The sequence below is a fragment of the Sparus aurata genome, chromosome 15, assembly GCF_900880675.1.
Source record: "Sparus aurata chromosome 15, fSpaAur1.1, whole genome shotgun sequence".
In the NCBI taxonomy this organism is placed as follows: domain Eukaryota; kingdom Metazoa; phylum Chordata; class Actinopteri; order Spariformes; family Sparidae; genus Sparus; species Sparus aurata.
Genome location: NC_044201.1, coordinates 18,507,765 through 18,521,545, shown reverse-complemented (window position 1 = coordinate 18,521,545; position 13,781 = coordinate 18,507,765). Strand labels below are relative to the sequence as shown.

Here is a 13,781-nt window from a genome sequence, read left to right as displayed (position 1 = left end):
AAAATGGCACCAGCAAAACCAAAAATTGTTCCCATAAGCGTGAGAGGACTAAGGGGTCCTAAGAAAATGGGCAGATTACTTACTGATATTTTCTATACACCCTTCGCGAGTGTTTGGAGAGAAATTAATACATTCAACTTCTTTTTCCCATCAAACATCAAATAAGGTTAAATCTTAATGAAAAGCTGCAAGAGCTTTCAGAAACAGTGAGTCTTCTACTGTGATATCTAACATAAACCCATCTGAATGGGCTTATTTTACGCACAACAATAGTTTAGGAAAAATACTGAAGCACAACTTGCACAGCAGATATGTTCCTCAGTATAATTTGATGCAGAGCCCAACAAAAGAATGGATCTTTTTTATTCAAAATTGGTTTAGGCTTGATTCAATCATAGGGGATTGCTGGGCCTTGGCAGAGGTATGCTCTCTCCAGAGTGCCATTCCATTTACCTTACAATTTTCTATTTATTCCTTGAAGTGTTCTGGACTATGTAGCATGACACTACTGATGTGCAAATATAGACAGAGAAGTTCAAAATGTAAACTTGTAAACTGTAAAAGTCCAAGTGATTGTTTGCAAAGTCGTTAGCTCAGTACACAGCAGGTCGTCTGAACAAGCAGAGGCCTGAAACCTGTCATCCAATTGTACATGTATACATAATAAAATCTCGATGAGAAGTTAATGATAGATGAGTGTTTGCTTGATTTTAAATGGAGTAAACATTTCTGTTTTTTTCGAATAAATGGTACCACATGACAGTTCTTTCAGGGAAAAATATATTTTGGAAATTACACACGTGTAAAGTAAAGACTAAACTATTTTGTTTTCCCAGATACAAAACATTTGCTTTTGAAGTAGAATGAGATAATGTGATGTATATAAACACGTAATTATAAAAAATCTTTTTTTCCTTTTTTATACTCTCACTTTATACTCTACTTTTAAACTTAAAATACATACAAAGAGTCATTATCAAAATATATATTTATTCTACAGTAGTTGAACCTAATGGCAAAACTAAATGCAGTTTAATAAAATATAAAAGGTAGCAATAAACCTACTACAGTAACATGTGATTTCAAGACATTTAAACAAATGCTAGGCAGATAACAGAATGTATAGATATTTCTTGTCTACATGGAATAATTAAATATTTCCTGAACATAGCTGGAAAAAAAAACATCTATTTACTTAATTTAAAGCATCTTTATAAGCTAGTTAAGACTACATCTAGAGCGCTTCTAGTAGAATCAACATAACCTAAAAGACGTTGAAATGATCTTTGTCAACTAGAGTCCCGTTAGAGGACAAATCAACTAATGTCTGACTCAGATAAACACATTCTAGAACTCGATCAAACTGCAGGCCAGCCTACCGCGCTGTGTTAATGACCGGCATCTATGGAAATATCTGACGCAGCCACCTCTCGTCTTTTATGGAGTTTATAGACGATTTTATTTGGTCAGTAACAATTCACCTTATATCATCCTAGAAATAAACGCAAGTGCTTAAAAGGGGACTAAATGGAAGCGCCGTTCTCTGAAAACTTGGCAACTCTTAATGCCAGTAGTGGCTGGCTATTTTTAATATTTTGAATGCGGTCGCGCAGTCGCTGTCAGAATACAAATAAACGTCCCTGTCTCCCGTCTTATCTGAGGTCAGCCAACTCTGAGTCAGAGCCTCACTCAACACTGCCTGGTTAAGTAAAGGCTTCAATTCAATGCAATATTTAGACTTATAACTGAATGGTCGCATTCTTCACAAATAAAAATACAGGACACTGACAGGTGTGTGTTTTATTCCTGACTTACCCAATAGGCCTGGATACCACCAGCTCCACCTGAGGCTCAGCTTGAGACTCCAGGATGATGTTGTAAACTTCCTTCATGGTTGCCCCTGGTAACAGCTTCCCATTCCACTGTAAAACTTCATCCCCTGAAATCAGACATGCATCTGCATTTCATAATTGTTGTTGATGTGTTTTATGTCAGCAATAAACCAGTTTTATATTCACCAAGTTGGCCGTGAGGGCTGCAGGTTTTGAAAACGTACATTTAAGCATAATTCATCCTTTTTTTTAAATATATTTGTTTCGTTGATAAATCCCATTAAAGGCCAAAACCAACAATGTTACTCAAGCCTTTCCAGCTTCCCTATGCAGCTCATCTGTACCAGTCAAGGCCATACAATTTTAAAAACAGGTTACAAACAAGGCTTGAGTCACTTCCTAAAACAGCTGGGCGCTGTAGCTTTTAGCCAACGTTACTCAAACAGACGGAGTCATGCGTTTGTTGGGGACTATTTTCAGCTGCAAATTGATACACATTTGGTGTGCCAGTGAGTATTCGCGGCAGCACCGCTGTGTGTGTGGGACTGAGTCATAATAAACTACTGTGTGTGTGTGTGTGTGTGTGTGTGTGTGTGTGTGTGTGTGTGCGCGCGCGCGCTCTGGTAATGAGGGAACATGTCACCAAGTGTAACAGTGTGACTCACTGATGTGTTTTTAATAGTTTATGGACAACAATGGAGCTCAGTGGCACAATGAAGTTAGCTATATCAGGCTCGCACACACAATACACAATACTCGTGGATCAGGTCACTGTTGCTTTTGGTCTTTTTTATGAGATTTGTTGACAGTTACAAGGCCAGCTTTATACTTACTGCATTTAGTGTAAAAAGATTGTTGAGAAAAACATACTTAAAATTAAGGAAAACTTGAGGAAGCGTATTTAAGTTATGACACCATAAAGCTACAAAAAAAAAAAACACCCGAAATATGTCTTTAGTAAAACAGTTCTGCTGTACTCAAGATGCAAGGCGAAAAATAAGACCTCTAAAACAGTTTTCGAAGAATTTGTGATGCTTTCAAAGGCCTTTGTTTGGATCATAAGGTCTTGTCCAGTCAAGACCTGCAAACAGCGATGCACAAGTGATGATTCAGTCTACCTGCTCTGAGATGTCCCACCACGTCAGCCAGGCTTCCCTTCTTGACTTTAGTGATGAAGGCACCTAATCTCCCTGACTCTGTTATTCTGCCTCCCACCACCTACAGAGAGAGAAAGAGAGAGTAAAGAGAGAGCAGTGCAGATATCAGTGATATAGCCGTCATATCAGACGTCGAAAAAAGTGACTGAATAAAGTTTGCAAGATTTTGTCCGCTCTGACCTTTAACCCCAGCAGAGCACCGGCTTCTTTAGGCATGGCGGCGCTCCTCTTGCTGAGGGTGATGCGTCCGATCAGATGGTCTCCCTCCTTGGACGGCTGCCAGGTTACAGGATGCTGCGACAGGAGACGACACGGGATACGTACAGATGTACTGACAGCGACGCTCAGAATGTACACAAATATATGCGCAACTTGCTGAGGAATACAAAATCAGCTACTCTTGGAGAAATATTAATACTCTAGAGTGTTGTTATTTTTATTATAACAGTTTGGCTGCAGTGAACATGAAATTATAAAGTCTAGAATATTGACTGTTGACCTGATTAAATCGTGCGAGTGTCCTTGTTGGATCAGCATGTTAAAGTTTCCCTTTAACACTACAGCTGCGATGACGACCATTTTGACAGTTTTCAAATTTGAATGTGCTTTAAACTTTGTTGAATTAAAAATATACAATGCTGATGATATCATACTTTCCCTAAAACTGTGTGTATTTTAATTCAAATAAGTTGTTTCATGTATATATAAATTACACAAAAGGCAACGAAAATGTGATCACTTTTGCCTATTTTGGCCACAGGCAGTCATATTGAGGCTTCTCTACAGTTAAATTGATACTTTTTCAAGCAGAGATCCATCTTGGTCGCTCCACAACTTTCATTGTCCATCGTCAGAATGGAAAATGATAGTTGAGGAACATAAAGTAAGGGAGACTGGGGACGACTGTAACACTTTCCCTTTCAGCATTTATAAAATAGTTGTTAAATACGTATATGGCTCAAAGGTGCACTGAAATTCAATTTCCCTAATTATGGGGCTAAATGCTCGTCTGGTGGAGATGAGTGGCAACTTAAGGCATGATGGGTTTGTTCAATTTACCCTCCATCTTACTACAATGGGATTGCACAGGATCAAATGTGGCGACATTTTCAGAGGGATAAATTAGCTAAAGTTTGCTTCCAACTTTTACGTATTGATACGACACAAAAGTGACATGTTTCTATAAAGGTATTTCCCGCAAAAGATGATCTGGCACATCAGAAGCCGTGTTCTGCATAGTGGATTCTTTGAATAAATAGAAAACAACTATGTTCTTAACACGGGCGGTGATATCTCCCATCACTACAGTCACCGAAAAATGACAGAAGGACAACTTCATCAGCAGGAGATGCAAGTGAAAGGCACAGGACCTGAAATCTCTCCACAGCGATCAGCACCTTACAGCGCCCAGGCAGTCGTACACATCGGTGAACATACACACAGATGAATCGACCCCATCATCTCCAGTGAAAATTCAAAACAACAAAACTTGGCACATTCTGCAACAGCTTCACGCTGAATTAAAAAAATGTTGAGGCTGAGGATGATAAACATTAGACACAAATAAAAACCAGTGACTTACATGCCATACGGAGGGGTCATGTGGGTAGCACTCCCAGTCGCCTGCAAGAAAAAAGAAGACTGGCTCAGACGCCGTGCACGAAGCAGAGATGATGACCTCTTTCATATCCCCATGACACATTCGCTCACACACACTCACACACACCCGCGCATACAGGAGAAGCTGTATACACAGCACATACCAGCCTGAGTCCTTTCATACACAGCTCAGCCAAATTTGGGGGCTCTTCAGAAGGTATTTGTTTACAGTGGAGAGGGTTACGTTTATTGAATATTCAGGCCTGGGCTAGAATTAGAAAATTTATCACCGCAGTGGCAGGATTCAGCCTCAAAGTAGTCTGTCGAGGCAGCGATGCTACCAAAGGACAGCTAAGCCTTTTAAAATGCTTCAAATCCCTTCCAGATATTTTACAGATTAGATGTTGCGGATTTATGCAGTGTTGAAAGGCTAAATCTAAACTTTGGTAAATCCTAACCTCGCGCTGATGGTCATAATGAAGCAATCTATTAGAATCGCATAATAAAATTAAAACATATATTTTTTTTATTCTAATCTATGCTTTCCACCTGTTACAAGTATGGAGGCTGACAAGTGCCGAAGGAGGACGTACAATTTGAGAAATGATCGATCTCATAAAGCAGTTGTAACTTAAGTAATTACATTTGCATTTAAATAATGCACTATAAAAGACTATAGAGAAGAAAGAAATGTGTCATTTAAAATGATTGCATTTACTTATGCTGTCTTTCAATGGTTAAAACAGATATTAATAACATTTTGAAATCGTAATCAAACATATTCTTTTGAAGTATATCAACGTATTTTGTTGTGCCTGCCGGTCACCTTCCACCCCACAACTTGTTTCCTGATTTAACATTTACAACATTTCGTGACTTTTCTGATTGGCCAGACTCCTGCCAACACGTTACAGATGGTCAATCATTCTATACCTTGGAAAAAAGTAACCTCGAAGGTTTATGTCACTGCATCGGGGGCTAACTTTGAAACTGTGACAAAACAATCCCAACTCACTCACTTTTTTCTGATGCTTTCAACCATATCTTACATTCCTATAGAGCCTTCTAAAAGTCCAAACGGACGATGTTGGTGAGTATCATTCAGTCTTGTTTCTTCTATAAACTCAGTGTTTCGCTAAAAGACACAAAGCTCTTTTTACGAGAAGAGAGAAGAAGCGGTCGTGAGCATCAAGGGAACAACTCCAGCAGATTTTTAAATTTATTTTCTACAACTTATTTTATTTTAAGCAAATATCTTGTAGATGAAAACTTACTTGGCAGTCGAGCCGGATGTCAACAGATGCATCTCTGTCACAACTCAGTTAGCGCCATTTGCTGATGAAGACAGCGCAGTACAGTTGAAAGTTTCGGAAAAAGCAGGTCAGTGGATTTTAAGAAGGGATTGCAGTATTATTCATGATTAAGGGGAATTTTGCGTCATCATTTTCATTTTCACTTCTTGAGCCACAATGATGAGACGTGTTTGAGGGTCTGTATCCAACAAACATGTTTTCTTATGTTTGGAGAACAACATTTGTTGGCCGGGAAATCTCATTATAATGCTGTTTTATCACACAGTTTGCCTTTGTCCAAAAATTGCAGCTTCTCCATACTGCAATTTTGATTATATTTAGATTAATTGTGCACCTCTTATTTCTTCTGTTATCAACTGTCTCTGAGCAGGATCTAGCGCATGTTCCTCATGTCCAGCAGGATATTTGAGACAATTACACAAAATACTTTATTTTTACTTTATCCCCATCTTCTGCTTTAGTCCCAAAAAAAAAAAAAAAACACAGCCTCACGGGCCGGGGGGCGGCGTTGAAATGCGTGCAGGACCTCGACAACACTGTTATGACACAGAGTAAAACAGAGCCAAGCGCTCCTAGGAGCCAGGAGGCTATGAGGTTAATGAGTTGTGACAACTTGTAGTGACATTATGTAATCTTAAAGCAAACGCTCTGACGATAGACAACTGAGTTCTCAGTTTCATAACTCGAGCGTGAATGTGATTTTGTGCAGTGGTTGAGGCCACATGGGCAAGTGTGTGTTTCTGGATATAGGGGGACTGGAAGAAGGACAGCTATCAAAAGTCAGCGTTGAATGTACAGTTAAAATCGACCCACTCCGAGGAAAGGTTGAAAAACACACAATAAAGGAGATAAAATGTCCGTCGAGAATCAAGGTGCTCGTGTGGACTACTTGTGTTTTTTCCTAATGAGTTGTTGGTGTGCGTGTAGGAGGATTCTTGCATGGATCATAACAGGATCTACTGTACTGTGACTGACTGCATATTCTGAGCGAGTGTGTATGTTTTTTCCTGCGCTGATCTTACAATGATTTACATGCCTGGACGCTTCATGGCTGCCAGCAACCGCATCTGCAAGCTGACATGGTCTCAGTCTCGAGCTAAAAAAGGAAGCAGCGTCTCGCTGCCACGCCGGTGTGTTTAAAAACCCAGCCTGACAGAACACTCTCATCCTAAACCTCCACTTGATCGATGTCAGGGCGTCTGGTCTGGGTCCGGGGGCTGGCACCGCCGGCTCCCCTTGTTCTCATCAGAACAATATATACTTTTCAATGAAAGTGTAGCTTTAATGTTGCACGAGCATGGCTACAGTCAGGTACGGTGTGTTTGGTAAATACTGTCATTGTTATAAGGTAGAAACGGATTGCTGTAGTGAACTACCATGCACTACTATGTACAAACAACCTCTATTTTTAGATCAATAATTAATGCTCATATGAAGTTGGTTAAATTCTTAGAATTGCTCAAATTTGTTGGTATAACATTATCATCAAGGGCCAGTTCTATAACATTTTGTATTGTGTGTTTTAAGGAGTGTAATACTCTGGATATGGTTATTACAGAACAACTATGTGCAACAGTATGCACATATGTTGATCACAATAATAACAACACCATCATACCTCCTTATATCCTACCAGTCTAGTCCAAATCACCATGGCTTTGCGCTAACAACAACAGCCACATCCGGGGCAGACACCTTGAAGTTGATTTTCATCGCGGAGATAAGAAGTAATTTTTATTTCTGTTTATTGTCAGGCCTAACTGTTGCGGTTAAAGCATCCCAGATGCAAAAACAGCTGGAGTTCGCGCAGACGTCAGGGAGACTGCATGGTTCTCTTCTGACGCCATGATAGCTATGCACCCTAAATGTGACGAAGACTGTGAGAGCTGGCTGAAAACCACAGAAAGAGACAGCGAGTGCGCCTTAATTTGGGGCAGACTTGTGGCAGATGGAGACTTTCAGGGGCACATGGGAAAGGTTTTTACTAATATTTGCTCACATAAGTTTGAAAACTATATCAAATTTCAGCCTATAGCCTATCTATTTTTTAATTTTTGATTCTGTAGCGCACTTGGATCTAATCAGAGAACCTTGCAACGGTTAGCAGTGAAGTGACATAACCCAGCTTGGACATGACAAGGCTCAAGTGTGAACAGTAGTGTGTTCTCAGGCTTGGGGACATAGTTGGATATGTGAGGCCACCCAAGGTCAACACCGGGATCAAGTGGGGTCAAACTGCCCCATCACAGACACACTAACACACACACACGAACACTCAGTGAGGGTTTGTCCCCCCTCAGGGCCAAGCTGAAAACAATACAATATGACATTCGGGAAAACATTCAGATACACACACGGGCTCTCACACAAACACACGCACAATGATTATCAGACTGCCAGTTCCGGCCCGCTGCATGCACTGTACACAAAAGTTAGGAAATGTTGCAGGAGGTGAAATGTTTCTGCAAACACAACCAGATGACAGAAATGATTCAAGTTTCCAAGATGCCAATGTTTTCAAATAGTTTGGTGCGTAATATTTGATATTTGAATGAAAGCTTTACGCAACAGAACAAATAGTTAAAGAGAAAGTGTTTCCTCATATCAGCAGGTTACATCAGATCCTGCTCTGATCACTGAACCCAGACAGTTAGAGGCGTCTGAATAAAGGCACTCTCACCTCCTATGATGCAGTGTGGGACTGTTCAAACACCTCATACATTTAACACATATATAAAGTGTAAGTGTGTGAAATAAAAGGCATTATATAATGGATTCTTTTAATGAACACTGCACATTGTTGAGGAGGTTTATAAATGGCTATGTGCGTTCTGAGATGTGTTTGTTATATATCCCTCATCCTAATGGCCTAATCAGGCTGATTTACACAGTGTACTTGTAGGAGACACTGTTCCTGGGCGGCTTGTGGATTTGATAAAAAAACTCACATGATGTCTACCAGGAAGTAGCCAATAAAAGACAAGCTACATAACTGTGAAAAATGTCAGTTTTAATGAATTGTTTTTGTCTTTTTTCAAGCAAAAAATTTTAAAACATTTGCTGGTTCCAGGTTCTAAAATGTAAGGACTTGTTGCTTTTCCTTGTCATGTATGACAGTAAATCAAGTCTTTGGGTTTCAGACTGTTTGTCAGGACAAAAGAAGCAATTTGAAGATGTCAATTTGAGCTCTGGGAAACTGTGATGAGCAGTTTTTAAATTTTTTTGACAGTTATATATCTCAACTGTTAACAGATGAATCATGAAAATAACCAACATATTAATCAGTAATGAAAATAACCGGTTGTTTGCAGCACTAATCAAAAGCAGCTACTAAACTGTAGCTGTAAAGTTGCCGCTTTATTTCTGGGAAGGTTTTAATTTCAAACTGTTTCCGTCCTTTTTTTCTCTTCCAGCTCACCTTCTTTACATGTCAGTCTGTAGAACTGCCACTGATACTGAAGGTGGCATGTAGCTAAGCATTTGCTAACAGTTGCCTATTCAGCATCTTTCTTTGTGTTGTGCATTTAGTGACTCGTTGGGAGGACGTTATTGGTCCTCCATTACATCACTTACTTTTTTTTGACCATATGTGAGTAATGGCTGTAGTAGTGGCTGTACTGTAATTCAAAATGAAAAATAAGACCCTCCTCTTCTCTTAAGGTTGCCTGTACAGGCCCGTGGATGATTTGTTTAAGTACTTCAAAGCTGCTGGTGTGAAGGGTTTCTTTGTGAAGGACTTGGGATGGACTTTCCGTGACGGTCCACCAGACGTGTATTTATGTATGTTCTCGAGTGCCTCGCCTCAGTGCATCTCTCTGCTCTGCTAACAGAGAGCAACAGTAGCTAACTTTAGTTAAGAAGTGGAATCCGCTAACACAGACTAAGAACCAGCATCCAGAACAACACAGAAATTCCACAGAGCCCCTGTAAGTATCTGAAAATGAAATACATCGCAGGTAGTGGTGGTGAAACATCTATGTTCTCGACATGTGTACCAAATGACATGCCCGTTTGACATGTGATCTGACAGATATGAGTGGTTATTAGGATGTTTAGTGATGACTTGTATTTACTTATAGTACTTCCTTGGCATTAGCAGTGTAAGAAACTGTCAAGCAGTGGTGAGACGGATCAGTCCCTCAAATCTTTTTCAAAATCAAATTGCCTCAGATAACTGATGTGATGGTTGAATGAACAATCGAATGAATAGATGTCGATAGTTTTCGTACCCTCCCTGTCTGAGATCAATCACACTTTTTTTCATGAATACGACGTGATGATTGATAATGTCTCTCACCTCTTTCGCTGACACTTTCGATCTCGGCATCCTCACAGCTGCTGTACTCAGGCGTGGTCCCTCCCTCCTCCTCCGAACTGCTGACGCTGGTCTGCCTCTTTCCTCCGGCCCCGAGCGCTCTTTTCGACTTGTAGGGCCTCGGCGGTGGTGGCCGCAAAGATTCCGATTGGTCAGAGCTTAACGAATCATTGCGCAGCATGCTCTCAGCCTTCTCCCGTTTGGTCCGCCTCACTATTGGTCCCTGGCCGGGGGCTGAGCCAGGGCCCAAACCAGGAGGTTCTCTGAGTTCAGGGGGAGGGGCTTGCTGAGCAAGGGCGTGTTCATGTGGCCCCCCGCCTATCGTCCTCTGACCAGGCCGCACCCCTTCCCCAACCTCCCCTAATATACCCATGCCACGACCCTGCACAGGGTGGCCCCGGCCTCCAGGAGGGACCGGCCCTGCTTGGCGAGAGGGGGCACCGCTGTGGTCCATGTGGTGGTAGCCCCCCTCTTCTGTCCGTCTTACTGCACCACCTCCTCCCACAGGATCGTGCTCCAGAGATCGTCCCTTTGTCAGCCGCCGGCTCTCTCTGCGCTCCCTGGACTCTCCCCGGAGGTCCCGGTCCATGGAGACCTGGGTCTGCAGTCTGGCCTGACCTGGCCGGCGCTCTCCACGACCAGCTCCTCCGCCTCCCCTTCCATTTCTCCTGGGTAGCAATCAATATGAGAAGGTGAGAGAAAAGAAATAGAAAACAAATTGGTGAGAATTGTTGGCAGACAAGGTCTTTAACTTCAGACACATACATGAATAGATTCTGTTTTTATATGCTGTAAATTTGTCAGACCCCACTGTCAGACTGCGTTTAGCTTCAACTTCCCTTATTATTTAACAAATAAGTGATGTGGCTTTGCATCTGTAGCCATTTCATTGCTAACAGTAGTCCTGTATTCTACTATCCATTGTTTTGTCCACCATGTCTCCAAATGCAGAATAAGTTATAACAACCATCACTCTTGCAACAGGTAAAAAAAAAAATTCTTCCTCCTTTTCAATTCGTCCTACTGCCTCTCACATCCCAGGTGCAAAATATTTAAGCATTTAAGCTCCTCCTGTGAAAGTCATGCCATGTCTGAACAGATATTTATGTAACAGGCACCTATGTCTGAATGACCAGAATCCATTACTTCGACAGATGGATAAAGCCAGCAATGTTAAATATTCCATGCTTAAAAAAAGAGCTTTAGACAGCACTCTCGCCAAATGAGGGGAAAATCTTTTGGAAGAACGCCATCCGTCCATTAGAGTTCAAGATAAGCGTTATGTTGGTTTTGCCTTTAATTTGTCCCCCCATCTATATGTGTCTTCAGATGACAACAACAACAATTATAATAATAACAATAATAATGAAGATAATAACAATAAAAGGTTTTCAGTGGTGTTGGTTGGATAACAACACTTGGTGGTATGTTACTGCAGTCAAGTATAAACAGGAAGTGGCAAGGTTTCTGTTTCATCCTTGCTACAGCTTACGTGTCTCGCGGTGGTTCGCTGCGTGACCGAGAATCAGTGCCAGGTGTGGTTCCAGGCGCGCCGGGTCGGTTGGGGTCTTGGATTGCGGTGGCGGAACCCGGGGGCGCTTGGGAGCGAGAGCGGAGCTTCTTGTCACCAGGCGTTTGGCACACAGATGGCTCGCTGATGGCTGAACCGAGGCCAGCAGGTTTCCCAGCCGGACCGGTGAACCAGTCGCCTGGCTTGGTCAGGATCTCCTGCTGCTTCCGGCAGTTGTTACACACCCAGATCACCTGGGACGAGAGGGAGAGATTACAGTCGCTGCTATACGACATGTCGCCGGATGATTTGCCCACAAGTTAGCTTAAGTACAATTAGATAATCCTATGTACATGACATACATTCACATCACATCATGTTTTCTCTCTGAGATATTTAATGCTGCTGACATAAACGTGTCCCAACAGGAAGGAGCTATTCCCCGACACAGCCTTTGAAAACCAATCTCAACCAACTACTTTGCCAACCACTAATCTGAGGCCCGGCTTCTGTCGAACAGGAAATGGAACAATGCACTTCCTAAAGAGCTGTACTGCTGCCAATGAGTGGTCCAGAAAAAAAAAGGCTTTTATGGAAGCTTTTTAAGATCACCATCATGGCAGTTATACCAGAGAGCAGCTTGGCTTCCACCGTGGGCTGCTCCTGGCCTTCGAACGAAGCACACAAAGCCAACTGGATAATGAAAGGATATAAAGCTCACTGCCAAAATCATATCTCCCATCTTCTCTCTTTTCTATTTGTTCCATCGCACATATGCACACCAACTATACATTGGCCGTGTTTACACACACTACAGCTGAGAGCGTCACATTCATATTTTCGTCTCCTCACATTTGTGACGCACGTCTGCAGTCTCGATCAGATCCGCTCACACTGCATGCTATAAATCTCAATTTTTGGAAAGCGGGTGTTTGTACATACAGCATCTCATATCAGCACATTTTGACGGTGATGACACATTCCAAGCAGCGATTTGCACAGTATGTATCACAAAAACGTTTCACTGCGCCTCCTGTATGAGTATGTGACCAATAAAAACTTTTTTTCTTATTATGATATAAACAGGAACAATGCTAGGTATCATTTTTCTAGAGGTGGTTGATACAAAGCCTGCGTAAATACAAAATTGCTGCTACTGTGACACCTTAATTTGAAACAAAATAGGTAAAACTTCCTCAAATAAAGGACAGTTCACAATCACAATCTCTATAACGAATTTATTATAATTTGTAAGTCATCATTAAAGGAAAAATTCACTAATTCCAGCTCATCAAGTGAAAATATTTACTGATTTTCTTCGACCTCTATGGAGGCAAACTGTTATCAGTTGTGGGTCAGACAAAATAAGCTGACATATTCCGACGTTATACTCCAAACAATTAATCAGTAATCAAAAAAAAATACATAAAGATAAAATTGGAAAGCAAATCAATACTGTGTTAATCTTAGTTACAATCCTCGTACTGATAATGTTGCCTCAGAACAAGAAGCTATGCAAGAACTTTGTTGTGTAAAATTGTAAAATTATGACCTCAAGTGATGAAATTAACTTCCTGGAGAAAGAAAGGTAGCGGTCGAGTCTCAACCCAGTCGTCAAATACAGATGCTTTGGGTTGGTAACGGACCAGTGGGACACACTCAAAGCGTTCCTATTTGACAACCTGTGGATGAGACTCGACAATCAATTTTTTTTGCTCTGGAAAGTTACATTTTGTTGCTTTAACTGATCTGTTCGAAGAAGCCGTAAACAAAAGCTGAAAAACTAACTTTCTGCCCCTCACCATTTTCAAAGTCGACGCAATGAACATGTTTGAAACAGTATCTTAAACATGTGCAACCAAGTGTAAATGAGGGCAGCAAAGAACTGTATTAATCCCACTGACCAACAAAGGCTGTGCAGCCATACTGTGGTCACCCATCGGATTTAATTATCACATTTAGCTTTGCTTAAACGTCACAGCTTCAATGAAGAGCTGGAACTTGCAGAATACATACAGTTAGGGAATTCTGTCAGACAGAGTGGAATAAGAGTGC

The 13,781-nt window shown here is 41.3% G+C and overlaps 1 protein-coding gene across 10 annotated transcripts in view; it reads right to left on the bottom strand.

Moving 5' to 3' along the window:
• The window catches only part of rims1a (regulating synaptic membrane exocytosis 1a), an 88,794-nt gene that overhangs the window by 32,486 nt on the left and 42,527 nt on the right, over positions 1-13,781 (bottom strand). For 8 of the 10 annotated variants that reach the window (XM_030442824.1, XM_030442825.1, XM_030442828.1 and 5 more), the window contains exons 5-11: positions 11,709-11,980; positions 10,199-10,884; positions 4,572-4,612; positions 3,170-3,283; positions 2,951-3,050; positions 1,816-1,939; positions 84-101 (exon numbers count right to left, since the gene is read on the bottom strand). In XM_030442824.1, the coding sequence (XP_030298684.1) occupies positions 84-101; positions 1,816-1,939; positions 2,951-3,050; positions 3,170-3,283; positions 4,572-4,612; positions 10,199-10,884; positions 11,709-11,980 (1,355 nt within the window). The remainder of the gene's footprint in view (positions 1-83; positions 102-1,815; positions 1,940-2,950; positions 3,051-3,169; positions 3,284-4,571; positions 4,613-10,198; positions 10,885-11,708; positions 11,981-13,781) is intronic. The other 2 variants (XM_030442834.1, XM_030442827.1) reach the window with 1 other exon arrangement.